At 49.1% G+C, this 21,528-nt stretch overlaps 1 protein-coding gene across 1 annotated transcript in view; it reads right to left on the bottom strand.

Moving 5' to 3' along the window:
- Positions 1-264: 264 nt before the first annotated feature.
- CHCHD3 (coiled-coil-helix-coiled-coil-helix domain containing 3) overlaps positions 265-21,528 on the bottom strand; it is a 332,230-nt gene continuing 310,966 nt past the window's right edge. Inside the window, exon 6 of the mRNA XM_048501477.1 lies at positions 265-457. Within this exon, the coding sequence (XP_048357434.1) occupies positions 265-457 (193 nt within the window). The remainder of the gene's footprint in view (positions 458-21,528) is intronic.

Raw genomic sequence — 21,528 nt, 5'->3', positions numbered from 1 at the left:
CGCACCACTCTGTGCCTCTCTAGCATTTCTGCCTCCTTTCCCCCCCACCCCAGGCAGCAGCCACCCGGAGCACAGGCACCAGGCCCGCCAGCCGAGTCCTCCTTTCTCACTGTGGTGCGCGCACGTCGTGCTTGCAGTGGCCTAGATGTCTCTGTGTGTGGGGTGTGAGTGATTCTCTGTCCCCCATATGACGAACTCTGTGTGCTCGTGCCCACAGAGAGGGCTCCGAGTGCCACCTCTGGCACCCGTGCCATAGGTTCGCCATCACTGCCCTAGAGACTCAGCCCGCAGTTCCAGTTCTTGCACCTGCTCCGCACCTACCTGCTTGGCATGGTTGACGCACTTCAAGTACTCGCTGGCCAGGGCCGAGCAGCTGAGCGTCTGCTGAGAGTTCTGCTGGTAGCACTGGAAGATTTTGCTCTGCAGGTCAGCGCAGACCGGGTGAGACTCGTATCGCCTGCAACGGGGGGGGGGGGGGGGACAACCAGCACGGTTAATGGATCTGCATTCACAGGTGGAAGCATCAAAGTGTCTTTGCGCTGCAGCTATTACGAGAGTTTTCCTCCACCTGCCGCCCACCCGGACTCTGGTCTGTCCAGCCACGCCCTAACCAGCAACTGCCAGCAGGACAAGAAGAAGAAGAAGAGTTTGGATTTATATCCCCCCTTTCTCTCCTGCAGGAGACTCAAAGGGGCTTACAATCTCCTTGCCCTTCCCCCCTCACAACAAACTCCCTGTGAGGTGGGTGGGGCTGAGAGAGCTCCGAGAAGCTGTGACTAGCCCAAGGTCACCCAGCTGGCATGTGTGGGAGTGCACAGGCTAATCTGGATTCCCCAGATAAGCCTCCACAGCTCAGGCGGCAGAGCTGGGAATCAAACCCGGTTCCTCCAGATTAGATACACGAGCTCTTAACCTCCTACGCCACTGCTGCTCAAGGTGTCTGAGGACAAACAGACCACGGCCGCACAGCCCGGAAAACCCACCGGAACCAATTTAAAAGAATTAATTTTTTTAAAAAAGAGCATAGAATTCTTCATGGCTCATTTCTCAAAATGGGAGTCCCTGAAGCAGGGGTCTGCAACCTGCGGCTCTCCGGATGTTCATGGACTACAAATCCCGTCAGCCCCTGCCAATTGGAAGTGCTGGCAGGGGCTGATGGGAATTGTAGTCCATGGACATCTGGAGAGCTGCAGGTTGCAGACCCCTGCCCTAAAGGCAGGAAATGAGTCTGATTCTCAACGGGAAACGCAATAAGAGTGTTTTATAATCTCAAAATATACCACTTTTGATTATTTGCAGCTCCAGGCCTAGATCCAAATGACCACCGGCCAAAGATGACCAGCCATGTGTGATGCTCCACAAACAATGGGGCCAAAGTGCATTTGGACGAGAGTTAACAGAGAGCAGTGAGAGAAATAAACAGATAATTGAGCTTAACTGCCATCTGATTTATCTACCCTCAATGCTGAAAGGGTACAGATTTCTTAAACCTAGCCATGAATTTCTTAAACGAACATTATAGCCCCGCAGGGTCAGTGCAACAGATGAGTAACAACACAATATAGGCAGAACCAGAGATAAATTATATTAGAACGAAGAAAATTGATTCAGCTTTTTGTTCTATAAAGTAGGGGTGATTTTAATTCATTCATACACACACATAAGAACATCAGAACATCAGAACTAGCCTGCTGGATCAGACCAGAGTCCATCTAGTCCAGCTCTCTGCTACTCGCAGTGGCCCACCAGGTGCCTTTGGGTGCTCACAGGCAGGAGGTGAAAGCAATGGCCTTCTGCGGCTGCTGCTCCCGAGCACCTGGTCTGCTGAGGCATTTGCAGTCTCAGATTAAGGAGGATCATGTGTATAAAACATGTATATAAAACTGCTATCAAGATGCGCTATTGGAACCCTGTAGGGTTTTCAAGGCAAGAGATCTTCAGAGGAGGGTTGCCGTTGCCTGCTTCCATGTAGAGCAGGGGTCTGCAACCTGCGGCTCTCCAGATGTTCATGGACTACAATTCCCATCAGCCCCTGCCAGCATGCTAGAAGGCTGATGGGATTTGTAGTCCATGAACATCGGGAGAGCCGCAGGTTGCAGACCCCTGGTGTAGAGACTCCGGTATTCCTTGGTGGTCTCCCATCCAAATACTAACCAGGGCCAACCCTGCTTAGCTTTAGAGATGTGACAAGATTGGGCTAGCCTGGACCATTCGGGTCAGAAAATATCCACGCATCCACACACAGAAATCAGAGTTCAAATTCTCAGTCAGTCATGAAGCTCAGCAAAGAGGCAATCCTGTGCACACTTACCGCGCAGTAGGCACTAGGGGCGTACCACCCATGGGAACATGGGGTATCACATGTCCCAGGTGCACCCCATCTAATCACGTGGGAGGGGGGCGTTGGGCCCGGGTCTCACTCGCCAGCTTCGGGCAGTAGACCTGGGTGTCGTTGCCAACCTGGCACTCCACCAAGAGATCGGCAGCAGCTCAATTTCTCCCCCTCCCCCGTATGATGGTGATGGTGATGGCCACTAACCTGGATAGCTTTAAAAGGGGCTTGGACAGATTTATGGAGGAGAAGTCGATCTCTGGCTCCCAATCTTGATCCTCTTTGATCTGAGATTGCAAATGCCTTAACAGACCAGGTGCTCGGGAGCAACAGCCACAGAAGGACATTGCTTTCACATCCTGCCTGTGAGCTCCCAAAGGTACCTGGTGGGCCACTGCGAGTAGAGGAGTGCTGGACTAGATGGACTCTGGTCTGATCCAGCAGGCTAGTTCTTATGTTCTTCTTATGTTCTTCTTATGTTCCTCTTAGGTTCTTATCTAAGGAAAATGAAGCCCGGGGAGGGGGGCAGAAAACTCAGATTTTGCCACGGGTTCCATTTTTTCCTGGATATGCCTCTGATAGGCCCCACTGAATACTGTGCCAGACATCATCATCATCATCATCATCATCATCATCATCATCATCAATTTGATTTGGCATACCGCCCTATCCCCAAAGGGCTCTGGGCGGTGTACAACATAAGACATCATACATAAAACCGTCCTAAAACACAATATCACAAGAGGAGCGAATAAATAACTAGTCAATAAATAAACCTATAGTTAATGATAATACTAATACATGCATAAAACTGCAACACAAACGATTTAGGGTCAGCCATTCTCTCAGCCTAAGTCACACTAGAGAGCTGTTGTGATTGCAAAATGGGGCAGGGGGTAGCAACGTCCCCCAACTCCTTGGAGAAAGATCAGGAATAAAAATGAACTATAAAGCTGCCAGCAGCAGACGTAATGACCATCCGTTTGTTTTCTAACATTGCGGGCATAACAAGATCCTTATTTTTAGTATTTTTGCACTGATGAGATTTAACTTCTTCGTCCCATGTTGATTTTATCAGCTGCCTGGAATTTTATCAGCTGCCTATCTATAGAAACCTGGAATATAAATTTATCAAGTTTATTTGGTAGGCTGAGCTCCATGGTTCAGACTAGCTCGATCTTGACAGATCTCGGTCACTAAATCCTTAGCATTTGGATGGGAGACAATCAAGGAAGTCCAGGGTTGGTAAGCAGAGGAAGGAAATGGCAAACCACCTTTGAAAGTGGTTAGCCATGCAAATCACCCTTGCTAACTGCACTCTTTACACTTTAACCAATGCAGATGGTTCTTTCTCCCGCCCTGGGTATTCCACAGGTATATATACTTGCTGTACTACCATCAGATCCTCTGAAGATGCCAGCCACAGATGCAGGCGAAAAGTCAGGAGAGAATGATGCTAGAACACGGCCATACAGCCCGGAAACCCACAACATTCCACCTTTGAAAGTCTCTTGCTTTGAAAACCTCAGGGTCATAACTCAGCTAAGACTTGATGGCACTTTACACTCCCCCCCCACACCCTACATCTGAAAAAAAAAATCTACCGCTTTTACTTGTATAAATGGGAGAACATCTTTGGATTTGCTGGGGATAATTAGGGAAGGAGTTGATAATAAAACTGCAAAGATTGTCATGCCCTTCTATAAAGGAGGTGCGACTGCACTTGGGAGGACTGTGTTCAGTTCTGGTCGCCACATCTCAAAAAGGATATTGAAGAGATAGAAAAAGTGCAGAGAAGGGCAACGAGGATGATTGAAGGATTGGACCTACTTATGAGGAGAGGCTGCAGCGTTTGGGACTCTTTAGTCTGGAGAGGAGACGTCTGAGGGGGATATGATTGAAGTCTATAAGATTATGCATGGGGTAGAAAATGTGGGCAGAGAGAAATTTTTCTCTCTTTCTCACAATACTAGAACCAGGGGGCATCCATTGAAAATGCTGGGGGGAAGAATTAGGACTAATAAAAGAATTAGGACTTCTTCACGCAACGTGTGATTGGTGTTTGGAATATGCTGCCACAGGAGGTGGTGATGGCCACTCACCTGGATAGCTTTAAAAGGGGCTTAGACAGATTTATGGAGGAAAAGTCGATCTCTGGCTCCCAATCTTGATCCTCCTTGATCTGAGACTGCAAATGCCTTAGCAGACCAGGTGCTCAGGAGCAGCAGCAGCAGAAGGCCGTTGCTTTCACATCCTGCACGTGAGCTCCCAAAGGCACCTGGTGGGCCACTGCGAGTAGCAGAGTGCTGGACTAGATGGACTCTGGTCTGATCCAGCTGGCTAGTTCTTATGTTATGTTCTTATTTTATCTGTTTTTCTTGTGCCGTGTTCTAGCACAAGGCATACGACATCCTCTCTGTAAGCAGGGGACCCTTCTGTATGGAGAGGGGCGCCTGTGGATTCAATTCCAGGCTTTGAAAATAACCACTCGACAGGCTGCCAGTGCATTCGCAGATCCTGTCAAGACTCACAACTGACTTATGGCGACCCCAGCAACGGCCTTTCCAGGCAAGTGGATAATTAAGCAGAGGTGGTTTGTCACGGCCTTCCTCTGAGAGTCTTCCTCAGTGTGCTCTCATCCAATTACTAACCTTCCTGAGCTTCTGAGAGCTGGTCATACCGTGCTATTCTACATCCCCTGGTTGCCGGTTGCCGGTAAATAGCGTCTCCAGGTAACCCGGCAGGGATGCTTTCAGAAAATCAGAAGAAAAAGAAATCCAGTTTCTTTCATTTTCGGCTGCACGTGTCACAAATGACTGATGTGGGTATATGGCGGCTGGTTATTGCTCTCTCTCTCCTCCCCCCTCCCCCCCCCCCCAGCCTGGCAACAACTTTATGCTTATTTACAAGTCTGGTTCATACAATTCCCAAAGCAAACATACAGACCAAACCTGTAATTGCATGCATCGTAATAAAGAAACCATGATGAACGTTGGCATTCGCAGCGTATTTGCTTTTCCAGGAATTAATGAATGGCAGCCAAGGTTTTTGAGCACTCCATATTAACCTAAGCAGGCCGTCTCCAGTCAAGTAGGGGGAATTCGATGGAGACGGAGAACTGGGATGGATAACCTGCGTGTACCAGAAGAGCCCTGGGTGAAAACTCTCTAGTGAGCAGGTGGTTAGAGAATTAAAATATGGTTTTGTCAGAGAATAAAAATGATACAAGAAGAAATACATTCGAAGCAATGAATGCCCACATACACAAGAGAAGAAGAGTTTGAAGAGTTTGGATTTATATCCCTCCTTTCTCTCCTGCAGGAGACTCAAAGGGGCTGACAATCTCCTTGCCCTTCCCCCCTCACAACAAACACCCTGTGAGGTAGGTGGGGCCGAGAGAGCTCCGAGAAGCTGTGACTAGCCCAAGGTCACCCAGCTGGCGTGTGTGGGAGTGCACAGGCTAATCTGAATTCCCCAGATAAGCCTCCACAGCTCAGAGCTGGGAATCAAACCCGGTTCCTCCAGATTAGATACACGAGCTCTTAACCTCCTATGCCACTGCTGCTCCGGAGAACGAGACGGAGAACGAGGGGGGGGGGGGTAACTGGGATCGATAACCTGCGTGTACCGGAAGAGCCCTGGGTGAAAACTCTCCAGTGAGCAGGTGGCTAGAGAATTAAAATATGGTTTTGTCAGAGAATAAAAATGATACTAGAAGAAATATACTCAAAGCAATGAATGCCCACATCCACAAAGCCTACAAAGCTGACTAAGAAAAATGGAAAGTAGATGGATAAGGTCCCGGCGGGATGGGTGACAGAGACAATCCTTAAAGCGACATTCCAGAAAAGCAGCACTGAAGAAGAAAATGACCGGCGTTTCTAGGAGCTAAAGGAAGGGCCCACATGCAAACCGGGATCCGCGCATGGATCCAGAACAGAGAAGGAGGAGGAGGATCGGATTTACACCCCACCTTTCTCTCCTGTAAGGAGACTCATGGTGGCCTTTCCCTTCCTCTCCCCACAACAGACACCTGGTGAGGCAGGTGGGACTGAGAGAGTTCTGAGAGAACTGTGACTAGCCCAAGGTCACACAGCAGGAATGTAGGAGTGCGGAAACACATCTGGTTCACCAGATAAGCCTCTGCCACTCAGGTGGAGGAGTGGGGAATCAAACCTGGTTCTCCAGATTAGAATCCGCCTGCTCTTAACCACCTACACCACGCTGGCTCTCACACCCGACGAATGTCCAAAGGATCAATATTTATACCCCAAAATGGGTCTTGAGGTGGTACGAGATAAGCCCTCAGGAAAATCAGAGACAAAGAATGATTGCTTTTCTGGGGTTCCAACAATAAGATAGGAGATGCTCGATGACTCGACAGGAGCCAAGGGAATACCTGGGCTACTCTCTTCAATACTCGTTGATTGTTGGGATGGTGGCAGACAGCGTAAGGAATGGAGCCTTCATTCAATCACCTTAGGGCAGGGGTCTTCAAACTATGGCCCTCCAGATGTTCATAGACTACAATTCCCATGAGCCCTACCACTCGGCCCTGCTGGAAGGGGCTGATGGGAATTGTAGTCCATAGGGCCTGGAGGGCCATAGGACCTGGAGGGCCATAGTTTGAAGACCCCCTGCCTTAGGGCATAGGTGTCAAACTCGCGGCCCTCCAGATGCTATGGACTACAGTTCCCATCAGCCCCTGCCAGCATGGCCAAGTGGTAGGGCTCATGGGAATTGTAGTCCATGAACATCTGGAGGGCCATAGTTTGAAGACCCCTGCCTTAGGGCACAGGTGTCAAACTCGCGGCCCTCCAGATGTTACGGACTACAGCTCCCATCATCCCCTGCCAGCATGATGCTGGCACTGTGGGAACTGTAGCCCATAACATCTGGAGGGCCGTGAATTTGACACCTGTGAGGCGTCTGTGAGAGGTGTCAATTTTGTGACATGAGTCAGTCGGTCTTTAGTTCAGTCTCTGGAATCAGCGCGCGCAATTTTGTTTTTAAATAAATAAGGGCATTTCCTGACGGATAGTAGGTACAGATATCTCCGGGGAGCGGGGAGGCACTGACTAAAAGTTTAACATTTAAATATCTAAACAAAATCAGATACGAAGGCAGGAAGCCAGCAGGGGGATGGGGGCTTTCCAGTGTTTTGCACTGAGTGTCACATGTACGACTATCCGCCACTAGGACAGAAGTCGTGGGTGTGCCCTCGCTGCAATGAGCTCCTGGCACTCAAGGAACGTGTGCGTTCTCTTGAAGCCAAGGTGGCAGACCTGGAGAAGCTGAAAGAGGCAGAGAGGGCGACAGACGAGGCTTTCAGGGACCTAACAGCCGGATCCCACTCCCAAGGTGACATCTCTTCAGACGTCATGGAGAATGAAGGTCTTGGGGACGGAGGCGTCAATTTCGTGGGGAGCAACGTCTTGCTGTTCTGCCACTCTTTGCCCCCCCTCCGGTGCTTTTGTGACCTCCCCTTAGCAGGAGGAGGGGACTGACTGTTTCAGTCAGAGCTTTGCCAGCCTCTACTGATCCATACAAACGAATACGTTTTGCTACTTCAGCGGCTTCGGAAAGGTTTGCTCAGCCATTCTTTTGAGAGAGACAAACAGAGGAAACTACGAGTCGGCACGCAGTCAGCAGTTTTCACGGCAGTCGGATCCAAAATGAACGCAACTTGTTCCATCCTGGCAATCTAGCTTAGGGTTCCTGTAACAGAACTGAAAGAACAATGCAGGCTGCGGTTCTCAAAACATAACTGGACTTACATCTGAGGAGACCTGCGTAGGATCACTCCCGAAGTTAGGAATAGTCTGAATCGCCTGAAATAACTTTTCTCCGAAAGGATCAGCTTAAATTGGACGACCGCATCTGTCGGCGCACGGAACGCACACGGCTATTTTGAATGAGATACGGTGGCACGGTTTTAATGTGATGAGAAGATGCCCAATTGCACGAGAGACGTCCTCGCTCTGCTGTACAAAAGAGGCATCAGTTGCAGCCTAGGACAGTGGTGGCGAACCTTTGGCACTCCAGATGTTATGGACTACAATTTTCATCAGCCCCAATTGGCCATGCTGGCAGGGGCTGATGGGAATTGTAGTCCATGACATATGGAGTGCCAAAGGTTCGCCATCATGGGCCTAGGAGGTTCACTACTTCACTGCTGTTACAGGAATTGGCTGAGTCTGTGGCGTAGTGGTTAAGAGCAGGTGCCCTCTAATCGGGAGAACTGGGTTTGATTCCCCGCTCTGTCCCTTGAGCTGAATCAAGACTGGCATCCTTTTCACTTTACTTCATGAGGCTGGGCTGTACCTGCTATTGATGTTATTATGGGTAGCCCACTGCAACTGATGCCAACATCAATGCTTCCCAGGTATCAATCGCTGTGCAAGCATGTGGTCTGCCAAAACCGATTGGTGCATTCTGCACAGCTCATTCATAATAACTCTCTAGAGAATCCACTCCAGTGGTGGATGGAAGGGGGGAAATTGGACGCTTCCTGCTGCTGTAGTTTGCACGGGAAGTGTTTGAAACCCAGGATTGCTAGTTCAGTGATTTTTGTAAACCCTGGGTTGAAATAAATAGAAGGAGGAGGAGGAGGAGGAGGAGGAGGAGGAGGAGGAGAAAGAGGAGGAGGAGGAGGAGGAGGAGGACGAGAAGGAGGAGGAGGAGGAGAAAGAGGAGGAGAAAGAGGAAGAGGAGGAGGAGGAGAAGGAGGAGGAGGAGGAGGAGGAGGAGGAGGAGGTGGAGGGGTTTCCCAGTCTGGAACTGGCAAACCTACATCAGTGTTACCGTTCGAGGACCTGGTTTATGTGGCCCATTTGGGGGGCGAGGGGAGAGGTGTCAGGCAGCGAAAGGAGCTACTTGCCACTACAGCCAACCCTGTGATGCGTGACAAAACCTCACCAGTTTTGAAAGGTGCATTGGCTCAGGAAGGTTGGCTAAGAAGAAGTGGTGTTTGGGTGTATACCCGTCTTTCTCTCCTGTAAAGAGACTTGCAAACTCCTTTCCCTTCCTCTCCCTCATTGTGTCCATGCTACAATCCTTTGGCCTGACATCTTCGCTCGCCAAGAAAATTATTCTATGCGGGGAGCATTCGAACCCAATGCTTTCCTTGCACAACCACCCGAGGACAAAATATGCACTCTTCTTTTTAAAGGGACTTTCCCCCCGCAAGTTCCTAGTGCTTCCACATGGGTAGGACACTGCCTGTGTGATCTCTTGTATTGTCATCAGAACTTGCAAAGACTACGGGTTTTCTAGGATGATGTGGTGCACATCAGAAGAAGAAGGAGGAGGAGGAGGAGTTTGGATTTATACCCCATCTTTCTCTCCTGTAAGGACACTCAAGGCGGCTTACAAACTCCTTTCCCTTCCTCTCCCCACAACAGACACCTTGTGAGGTAGGTGGTGCTGAGAGAGTCCTGAGAGCACTGTGACTGGCCCAAGGTCACCCAGCAGGAATGCAGGAGTGCAGAAACACATCTGGTTCACCAGATAAGCCTCTGCCACTCAGGTGGGGGAGTTGGGGATCAAACCCGGTTCTCCAGGTTAGAACCCACCTGCTCTTAACCACTACACCAGGGGTCCCTAAACTACGGCCCGGGGGCCAAATGTGGCCCCCTGAAGGCATTTATCCGGCCCGCCAGGCATGGCGGCAATGGCTCCATTCATGTGCAGTGGGGGCTCGAGGGAGAGGAGGAACCGGCCCCAACGGGCTGTTGATTGCAGCCACATGATGGCACCCCCAAGTCTCCATGAATGTTCTGACCCAGAGTTGGAAACCTTACACGTGGCAACGCCTGCTCCGCCCTTCCCTCTCGGCTACTCCATATGTTGCTCTCAGGATTTCTGTTCCACCCCACTCCCATTGGCATCAGCCAGGCTGGTGAATCGCTCACTGGCTGCTAGGGAGGAAAGAACCCAGGAAGATACCTGCTCCTGGGTTAGATGGAATGCTTCATTGGGAAAATTCTGCTTTTTTTTTTTTACAGGGAAGGTATTCCACAGCCTCCCCAACAATATTTGGAGCCCACCCTGTACTTGACATACTTTGGTCACTGTTCTAAAAATAGACCATGACAGAAAGGCTGAAAGGTGAAATCAAACATTTTACAATCATTTGTGCATAGGAATTTGTTCATCGTTTTTTTTTAGTCCGGCCCTCCCAACAGTCTGAGGGACAGTGAACTGGCCCCCTGTTTAAAAAGTTTGGGGACCCCTGCCCTAAACCAAGCTGGCTCTCAGGCTGAGCTTGTTTTGGGGAAGAGACCTGGGTGAAGTTCTTCCCCTGAACGGGATATTTTCCTTCCCCGGCTCGTCATATTTGTGTTGTGTGGGATTCGCCACTGAAAACAGACAAGGCTTGCAGCTGCCTCCAAGCACGGAGGGAAGCGAACACGCGCACACTTGGTGTGACTTATGACTCACTGCTCTCATGATTCACCGGCTCTAATGAAACATAATGGAAGCCCGGCCGCAGGCCGCTCGCAGGGTTTGTTCGAGGAGTCGTTGCAGGGAAAGCAATTAACCTAAACTTAGAATTGTTCCTGTATAGTTCAAATGAGGAAGACAGGTCATTACCGTCCTCCCCACCAAAGTGTCTGAGAAGTGACAGTACGAATTCATAACCTTACAGAAAGAATGGAACTGGGTGGTTTTTTTCTTTCAATCGGAGCTGTGCTGAACACACAGACTAACAAATCATATTTTGATGCCCAACAGTTCTCTGGTATATATCAGAGCCACGGGAGAGAACGTTGTCCAGGGGTATCCGCGCTTTATGGCAAGATCCTTCTTGCCATAAAGGACCAGAGCGGCGTAGTGGTTAAGAGCAAGTGCGCCCTTATCTAAAGAACCGAGTTTGATTCCCTGCTCTGCCGCTTGAGCTGCGCAGGCTTATCTGGTGAACCAGATTAGCTTGTGAACTCCGACACATGCCAGCTGGGTAACCTTGGCTAGTCCAATGGTGGCGAACCTTTGGCACTCCAGATGTTATGGACTACAATTCCCATCAGCCCCTGCCAGCATGGTCAATTGGCCATGCTGGCAGGGGCTGATGGGAATTGTTGTCCATAACATCTGGAGTGCCAAAGGTTCGCCGCCATGGGCCTAGTTGCAGTTCTTTGGCGCTCACTCAGCCCCACCTCACAGGGTGTTTGTTGTGAGGGGGGAAGGGAAAGGAGTTTGTAAGCCCCTTTGAGTCTCCTTACAGGAGAGAAAGGGGGGAATATCAATCCAAACTCCTCTTCTGTGTCCTCTGTTTCCTGATAATACAGTCCCAGACCTACAAATCTCCAGGGCAGAAGGACAACAACTAAGAAAACGTGAATGAATTTAGCTGTTTCATACACATTATTCTGATCACAACTCTATTTAGGGATACGGAGGGGGAAACTGCCCTCCCTCGGTTGGGGGCGCTTCGGGAGTTAATAATTTAGAGAACAATTCAAAGCGCATGCATTATTTCCGAGACAAAATAAATCTTCAAGCTGACAGTCAATATCATAGCTCCTGGGACTCCGGTTTCCTGCAGGTTTATTATAAGTTTTCATAGATTTTTGTAATTTCTTTTTCGTGGTTAGGGGAGGAGGTACTGACTACCCCCATCCCAGCGGAAGGGAAGCGTGGATTTGAGTTCCCCTCCCCCCGGCGGCCCCAGAAGAGAATTCCAAGATGATGAAGTGTTGATAATGCTGGGGGGAAGAATTAGGACTAATAAAAGGAAACACTTCTTCACGCAACATGTGATTGGTGTTTGGAATATGCTGCCACAGGAGGTGGTGATGGCCACTCACCTGGATAGCTTTAAAAGGGGCTTGGACAGATTTATGGAGGAGAAGTCGATCTCTGGCTACCCATCTTGATCCTCCTTGATCTCAGATTGCAAATGCCTTAGCAGACCAAGTGCTCAGGAGCAGCAGCAGCAGCAGAAGGCCATTGCTTTCACCTCCTGCACGTGAGCTCCCAAAGGCACCTGGTGGGCCACTGCGAGTAGCAGAGTGTTGGACTAGATGGACTCTGGTCTGATCCAGCTGGCTTGTTCTTATGTTCTTATAAGTCTACTATGTAAATATAATCATCATCTATAGTAGACAAAGCTCTGGGCTGTATACCTAGAAGGAGTCTTGCTTGCATTTGTACGGTTCTGTTCACTGCATTCCCCACAACATGTTTTCCCAAAATGATGATATCTGCTTGAAGATAATAACATTAACCCGCAACAAAATACCTTCTGTTCAGGAGATGTAGCCAAAGGAATACCTGCCTTACAGGCAGCACATGATTTCTGCTGATTACTGGCTATTGATGTTCAAAACCAACGTTTTGGATCAATGCCGACAGTGCTGAAGAGGCGTTGCTGGAGCTCTCTTGGGCTGGGAGAACGTTCTCTCTGACCCACCGGCCCCTCCGCAATCAAGGAAGCCCAACTCGAGTTGCAACCAGAAGAGTCTGAGGAAGTTTATAGGAAAGGCTCTTTCCCCTCCTGGCAGGTCTTGATGCAAGCGGCCATATTTGGTGGAACTGAGCTCCACCAAACCATCTTGCTACGGAAGGGTTGCCACTTACCAGGTGACGGCAGGAGACCTTCTGACAAAGCTCCTGCCCCCCCGCCCCCCAGAGGTGGGATCCAGCAGGCTCTCACAGGTTCCCGAGAGTAGGTTACTAATTATTTGTGTGTGCCGAGAGGGGGTTACTAACTGGTGATTTTGCCACGTGATTGTTGCCTTAGTTACGCCCTCCTCTCAGCAGTAGTGTGCAGAACCTGAAGCAGTCTAGCAGGGGGTGCACCGGCGTGCATGGCAGCCTGCGTGCATTTGTTTCCCGCCCAAGGGCCGGCGCAGCAGCTGTGTTGTTGCCACAGCCCCGCCCAGGAATGCCCCGCACCAGAATGCCCAGCCACGCCCCCGTCGTGCCCTGCCCAGCCCCATTGGCGCTACGCCACAGTTTGAATCCCACCACCATGGGAACCTGTTACTAAAATGTTTGGATCCCACCACTGCCCCCCCTCCCTTCTCACTCTGTGGAGCTGGAGGTGGTGGAATGGCATTGATCAATACCTGCATGCCGCTTTCGATTTTGGAACAGGAAGTGAAATCATCACATGCCAAATAATTCAAAAATCTCCGGCAAAACTATAGAGCTATTTGAAATTCCTAGAGCATCGTCATTATCAGAAAAGGAAGGAACGTCATTGTAGCTTAGGAACTTCAAGATCTCTATAATAAAACAATAGAAATGTTTGAAATTCCTACAATCGCTCCGCCTGCCAACGCTCCCTCTGGCAGGCCTCTGTTCTGCTTGTCTAGCAGGGGTAACAGGTTGGGCTAAGGGGTGTAAAGAGCACATAAAACACTGCGAGTAGCAGAGTGCTGGACTAGATGGACTCTGGTCTGATCCAGCAGGCTCTTTCTTATGTTCTTATGTGGCTAGCCCAGGGTCACCCAGCTGGCATGTGTTGGGAGCGCACAAGCCAATCCGGTTCACCAGATAAGCCTCCACAACTTGGAGCAGCAGTGGCGTAGGAGGTTAAGAGCTCGTGTATCTAATCTGGAGGAACCGGGTTTGATTCCCAGCTCTGCTGCCTGAGCTGTGGAGGCTTCTCTGGGGAATTCAGATTAACCTGGGCACTCCCACACACGCCAGCTGGGTGACCTTGGGCTAGTCACAGTTCTTCAGAGCTCTCTCAGCCCCACCTACCTCACAGGGTGTTTGTTGTGAGGGGGGAAGGGCAAGGAGATTGTAAGCCCCTTTGAGTCTCCTGCAGGAGAGAAAGGGGGGATATAAATCCAAACTCTTCTTCTTCTTCTTCAAGTGGCAGAGCAGGGAATTAAACCTGGTTCTCCAGACTGGAGCGCACCTGCTCTTAACCACTACACCACGCTGGCTCGATGCCCCTGCCAGAGCAGCACACGAAGGAAACTGGGAGGAAGGAGAAAACTAGGTTGCCCCCTTCCCGACAACAACTTGATGCCCACCCATCGAGCCAATGGTCAAAAAGGGTAGCAAGTGTCGACAAGACAAAAATAGAAGCACAAAGTTGTTGTTTTGATCCCGATAATAGAACACAAGCTGGCTGGCCCAAGATGTTCTAAGGAGCTACATAAAAGAAAACTTTATTTTTCAGAGAAAGCAGCGGCGACCCATCTTCGCTATACACCCCTTTTAAAAGAAGCGGGCGGCTCATTATATTCTCGAGGCCTCCGCGAACGGAACCCCTTTCAGCGCTTTCAAAGAGCCCTTTCAAAAGGCGCATTTCAAAGAATCACCCCAGTAAACCAAACAACCCTTCCCTATAATAAGAGAGAACCGGAGCCGGCTGAGGAGGTATTGATCTAATCACATCGGACTGGATATCATTAATTGTCCCCAAACGGTGCAAAGGAACAATGGCCGACTCTCCCGGCGTCTTTGTGCTTGAAGAATGGGCAGATTTCTTTTGCCCCAGGCACGGCCAGCGCCTGTGTTTGTGATCTTCCAGTGACTCAAATGACTTTGCGCCGCCACAGCCCAAACTTTTGCCTCCGTATGATCTTCAGAGATCATTTCAACCCACTTTCCAAATGCTCAAGGACCGGGTGTGCGGACACGTAGCTGGGGGAGTTCCGCATGTAGTTTCTGAAAGAAATGAGTGCGAGCACAGGAAATTTATTTAGCTTCCGCCCCAGCAAACCTCTGAAAGAGTGGTTACAGAAGGAGAGAGAATGCACTTAAGGAGAACAGTTTGGATTTATGCCCCAACTTCTTCTCCTGTAAGGAGACTCAAGGAGGCTGACAAGCTCCTTTCCCTCCCTCTCTGCACAACAGACACTTTTGTGAGGTAGGTAGGTGGGGCTGAGAGAGTTCTGAGAGAACTGTGATGAGCCCAAGCAGGAACGTACAACACATCTGGTTCACCAGATAAGCCTCTGCCACCCAGCTGGAGGAGTGGGGAGTCAAACCCAGTTCTCCAGATTAGAATCCCCCTGCTCTTAACCACTACACCACACTTTTATATTTATTTATTTATTTATTTACTCCACTTATATACTGCCCTCCCCCGAAGGGCTCAGGGCGGTTTACAGCATAAATACAAACAAGTGGATAAACAAATACAGTGCTAAATGTTAATAATCAAGTTAAGATCAAGTTAAAATGCAGCGCTCAAGTTTCTTAATCATTTAAAATGCAGATGGCGTTTGACCATTAAAACTCCTCTAAAATTCCTCTGAGAGGGCGGTATATAAGTGGAGGTAGGTAGTGGGGCTGAGAGAGTTCTGAGAGAACTGTGACTAGCTTGTTACCGCCCAAGAAAATAGCCAAAATATTTTCTTGAGTCAAGTTTATTTATTTATTTACTGATTGATTAATTAATTAAACTTGTATACCGCCCTCCCCCGCAGGGATCAGGGTAGTGAACAACAAAATACACAAATAGAAGCACAAAATAAAATCAATGGATACCAGAATGAATTAAATAAATAAGGCTCTATACATATTAAAACCAAACCCCATTAAAATACAGCATTCTAGTACCAAACATAACAGATAAGAACATAAGAACTAGCCTGCTGGATCAGACCAGAGTCCATCTAGTCCAGCACTCTGCTACTCGCAGTGGCCCACCAGGTGCCTTTGGGAGCTCACGTGCAGGATGTGAAAGCAATGGCCTTCTGCTGCTGCTGCTCCCGATCACCTGGTCTGCTAAGGCATTTGCAATCTACTGATGGAAACCTACTATCAAATCCCTAAGAGAGGGGGGGACGGCAGGATCCACCGATGTTATAAAAGGAGGGGGGGTCCATCAGCAGCCAGCCTCTCCAAAGGCCTGGTGGAACAGCTCAGTCTTGCAGCCCCTGCGGAACTACACTGGCTCCATGTCAGAACGCAGAGACTTGTGTGGTTCAGAAGCCTCCACGAGGCTAGCAAAGAACGTATCTATGTGATTGTGTCAATGTTATATGGTTTCCCTCTTGCCTTTGCCCCTTTTAGGATATAATGAAAGCCCTTTAGTGCTGAAGTTGTCTAAGTTTATATTCTAGTTAGGTTTTCCAGTTGATTTAAGGTTTTGTTATTGCTAACTTAGGATATTCTTGCCTATAAGTATATGTGTTTGTACTCCGTAAGGTTTTCCCTAATGTTTAAGTTTAGAAATGTTATTTTTGATATTTGTGTTTGTTGTAAAAGCAGTAGCATGTAGAGGCTGATATTAAGGGACAAGGAAGTTAGCCCTGGAATTCAGCTTAGACCAACACCCAGCCGACTCCTTAGCAAAGACAAAGACCCCTTTGGCTTTGCAAATTAAATCTGATGGCAGCACCCAGAGGTCCCAGCCGTTGGAAGACGTGTTGGGACCACCATTGGACAGTTTGAACTCTCCTTTGTTGCGGAACTGAGGTGTGGGAGCCTCAGGTCATAACTCAAGGAAACAGTCATCTGATAACGCAGATAGCTGGGTGCGGTAGCAAGCCCACCCAGTTCTCTGAATGGACCTTCTCCGCTCTCCTTTCAGCACCATTGCGAAGTCTCGCGGGAAGACGCTTGACAGCGGGATTTCGTGATCCCATTCACAAAAGTTGTAATTGTATCTTTCTTTTGTATTGATGTTTCTTTATTGGTGTTCGGTAGGGGGCCTGCCCCCTACCTGCCCCCTTTACCTGCCCCTTTGCCCCCTTTGATGTTGGTGTATAAAAGTTCTTGCGCTTGGTTTCAAGAGCGCGATTCTCCTGCCCGAGCTGTCACTTATAACCACACCCTTCTCAGAAGGCCTGTAATACTGTGCACCTGTCAGGTGTCTAAGACTGGCTTCTGCAAACGCTTGTCTTCACTGTCACCCCTGCGCCTGTGCTGGGCTGCAACCCGTGCATTTGGTCTCCGGTCCCGTAAAGCTCTGTGCGTTCTCCTCCCATGTTATTCTGGAAGCTTGGTGACAAGGGAGCCGAGCAGACTGGCACCTGGCTTTCTGCAGCCCTCTCAGAGCTTAAGGGGTGAGTGATAACTGTGCTGGTTCCTGGCTGCGAGTTCGAGTCTTTTCCCATAGGGTTCTTCCTGTACCCCCTCTGCCACTGGGGGCTGCGAATAGAAGTCAGGGCCACTGGCTGACTCTTCATCAGAAGAGTCTTCAGTAACTCCACAACAGCAGATTAGCTGGGGAGCGGATCGGGGGGGGGGGGAGGTTTGGCATAATTTTAACACGGGGGAGGGGAATTAATCTCGAGGCTACAAATAATAGTGCAAAGCAGACCTCTCGGCACCATATGTCCCTCCCACCTTCTTCTGGACTGATGCCCTCGTTTCCTTGGAAGGGAAAGCGTGGCTCTAACGGCTGAGTCAGCTGTCAACAAGCAAGATCGCCCGCTCTGGCTGCCGGCATCCAGTCAAGAGAGGCTGGGAGGTTTGCCTTGTGAGATATCCAAAAACAGTTTTCCTTTAAGTATAAGGTATAAAGTATTATTCTTTTACTATATGTATAGGGCAAGCTGTAGTTTTTGTTAGCAAAAGGCTCCCCCCCCGCCCCCATATTGCCCCGGTAGGCCCCTCCGCTCCTCGGAGGAGGACCTACTCGTGATCCCTGGCCCAAAAATGATCAGGCTGGTCTCGACGAGGGGCAGGGCCTTTTCAGCCTTGGCCCCTACCTGGTGGAACAGGCTCCCTCGGGAGATCAGGGCCCTGCGGGACTTACAGAGTTTCCGCAGGGCCTGCAAGACGGACCTGTTCCGCCGGGCGTTTGGCCAGCCTGGTGAAAAATGCATCTACCGTGTCATCTGGCCTCCCGTGGGCACAAGGAGGGGGGAGGGGGGTAGCCAGACGCCATCCACATTTTTAAATGGGTTCTGTTTTTATGTAATTAATATTCAAATTATGTTTTAATGTATGTTTTAACCTTGTTGTGAACCGCCCTGAGCCCTCAGGGGGAGGGCGGTATATAAAATTAACAATAAATAAATAAAACCTCTCCTCCCAAGCCTTCAAACAGGAAACATTCTTTTTGATTTTGCACAGTGTACCTGAAGGTGAACACACACCCATTTAAAATTCAGAGATCTTAGAAAAGTTACCCTGCTTAGACTATTGAAGAAGAAGGAAGAGGAGGAGGAGGAGGAGTTTGGATTTATATCTCCCCCTTTCTCTCCTGTAAAGAGACTCAAGGTAGCTTATAAGCTCCTTTTGCCTCTGTAGGATCTTCAGAGATAATTTCAACCCATTTTCCAAAGGCTCAAGGACCGTGTGTCCGACACACAGCTGGGGAGTTTTGGGTATAGTTTCTGAAAGAAATCAGCGTGGGCACAGGATACTTGCTCTGCTTCAGCCCCAGCGAACCTCTGAAGGAGTGGTTATTGAAGGAGAGAGAAGGCATTTAAGAAGAAGAGTTTGGATTTATACCCCACCTTTCTCTCCTGTAAGGAGACGCAAGGCGGCTTACAAGCTCCTTTCCCTTCCTCTCCCCCACAACAGACACCTTGTGAGGCAGGTGGGGCAGAGAGAGCTCAGAGAGAACTGTGACTAGCCCAGGGGGTCTGCAACCTGTGACTCTTCAGATGTTCATGGACTACAATTCCCATCAGCCCCTGCCAGCATGGCCAATTAATTGAATTAATTAATTAGGAAGAATTAGGACTAATAAAAGGAAACACTTCTTCACGCAACGTGTGATTGGTGTTTGGAATATGCTGCCACAGGAGGTGGTGATGGCCACTCACCTGGATAGCTTTAAAAAGGGCTTGGACAGATTTATGGAGGAGAAGTCGATCTATGGCTACACATCTTGATCCGAGATTGCAAATGCCTGAGCAGACCAGGTGCCCGGGAGCAGCAGCAGCAGCAGCAGAAGGCCATTGCTTTCACCTCCTGCACGTGAGCTCCCAAAGGCACCTGGTGGGCCACTGAGAGTAGCAGAGTGCTGGACTAGATGGACTCTGGTCTGATCCAGCTGGCTTGTTCTTATGTTCTTATTTTTACAGTGAGAGTTGTTCAGTAGTGGAATGAAAGATTATCAATATTGGTGAAAGGTGCACACCAACAAGATATACTGACCTACTCGCCACGCTAAAAGAAAAGACAGGCACGGTGGTGAACGAGTTTCAAAACAGGCCGATAAGAATACTTTGAGAACTTTGACGAAAACGCTCCACCCCCTTTTCCAAGAGCGGACGAGTCGTTTCGATCAAGCTCCGCAGAACGGTTTCAATGGGAGACCGACATTATGGAAAGAGTCGGCGTGTGCGATCGCAGACACTTGCCGCACAGCTTTAATAATAGGCTTGTCAATCGAAAAGAGTTTTCTAATGCATGAGAAATATGATGGGGTGGGTGGAAAATTAAATTCTGATTGACCAAGCCATTTTTTTCCAATTAGGCTCTTGAAGGTGGTTTTAAAAAATGTATAGCCCATCAGCCCGACGGCACACGTGGCTTCCACTCGGAGCAAAATCACTCCCAGGGGCAGCGAGAACCGGCAGAACAAAAGGTGTGGGCTTCTCCGAGAGTGCTTTCGCAAATCCCATTTAAAACCCTTTAATATCTCCGGGCAGAGTGGCCGGTCTGGCACGTGCCCCACAACAGCCTCACAAATAGGATGGTTACTAATGGGAGTGATGGAAAGTGGGATTAAGCGGCAGCCAGATCCTCGGGCGGTTTCAAGGCAAGAGATGGATTTACCTGTGTGAAGGAACCATGGACTTATTTGGTGGGTTCCCAGCCAGGTACTAATCAGGGCTGACCCAGCTTAGTTTCTGAGATTTGATGAGATCAGGCTAGCCTGGCCCATCCAGGTCAGGGTGGGTGAAAATACCCTTCACTGATGCATCATGGAATCATAGGGTTGGAAGAGACCCCGAGGGTCATCAAGTCCAACCCCCTGCCATGCAGGAACACACAACCAAAGCACTCCTGACAGATGGCCATCCAGCCTCTCTTCAAAAACCTCCAAAGAAGGAGAGTCCACCACACTCCGAGGTAGTGCATTCCACTGTCCAACAGCCCTGATGGTCAGGAAGTTTTTCCTGATGTTTGGGTGGAATCTCTTTTCCTTCACCTTGAACCCATAGCTTTAAAAAGGGCTTGGACAGATTGATGTAGGAGAAGTCGATCTATGGCTCCCAATCTTGATCCTCCTTGATCTCAGATTGCAAATGCCTTAGCAGACCAGGTGCTCAGGAGCAGCAGCAGCAGAAGGCCGTTGCTTTCACATCCTGCATGTGAGCTCCCAAAGGCACCTAGTGGGCCACTGCGAGTAGCAGAGTGCTGGACTAGATGGACTCTGGTCTGATCCAGCAGGCTTGTCCTTATGTTCTTAACATTCTTTGACCTTCTTGCGTCTCTTGTTCAGCATGTTTTCAAAACTCCCTAACATTTTCCCATTCTTCTGTTTGGACAACCTGGCTTCCTTTCTCCTGCTGCTCTGAGGTCACTTCCTTTTTCTGCAGTCAGACCAGGAGCAAGGTTCATCCTTGTATACTCTGTCTCAGGAAAAAAAACACGTTAGTACGGTCAGCAGAGATGCAGTGGCTGAGAAAATTGTACGCTTCCGCATTAGAATATAGTTCCAAATGTGTATGAGAATTATCATTCATTTTTATGTGCCGCCTGTGTCAAAACCACTATTTTGTGGTGGCAATGTTGTATAATTAACTGAATGCTAAAATGTATTTTTTTCTCTTTCAAACTGATTGGGAGGAAGCAGGACTCGGTAGGCACTAGGACCCAGGCGGAGAATTCTACGACAAACAAGGTCCAGCATGTCAAGAACATAAGAACAAGCCAGCTGGATCAGACCAAAGTCCATCCAGTCCAGGTCTCTGCTACTCACAGTGGCCCACCAGGGTTGTTGAGTTCTGAGGTGAGTTCTGTGGTGTTGAGTTCTGTGGTGGAGGAATATACAACCTTACCCTGTTTTCCCGAATATAAGACATCCCCTGAAAATAAGACGTAGTAGAGGTTTTGCTGAAGTGCGAAATATAAGGCATCCCCCGAAAGTAAGACGTAGCAAAGTCTTTGTTTGGAAGCATGCCCGACAAACAGAACACAGAAAAATATGACATTCCCTGAAAATAAGACATAGTGCATCTTTGGGGGCAAAAATTAATATAAGACACTGTCTTATTTTCGGGGAAACACGGTACTAACATCTTTTTTCTGAGATAGACTAAGGTAACACACCCTGACGGTTTTTTTGCCAAAACCACAAGCATCTTCCCGGAACGTCT

This window comes from Sphaerodactylus townsendi, linkage group LG06 (genome assembly GCF_021028975.2).
Source record: "Sphaerodactylus townsendi isolate TG3544 linkage group LG06, MPM_Stown_v2.3, whole genome shotgun sequence".
Lineage (NCBI taxonomy): Eukaryota > Metazoa > Chordata > Lepidosauria > Squamata > Sphaerodactylidae > Sphaerodactylus > Sphaerodactylus townsendi.
This window is presented reverse-complemented; position numbering and strand designations above follow the sequence as displayed.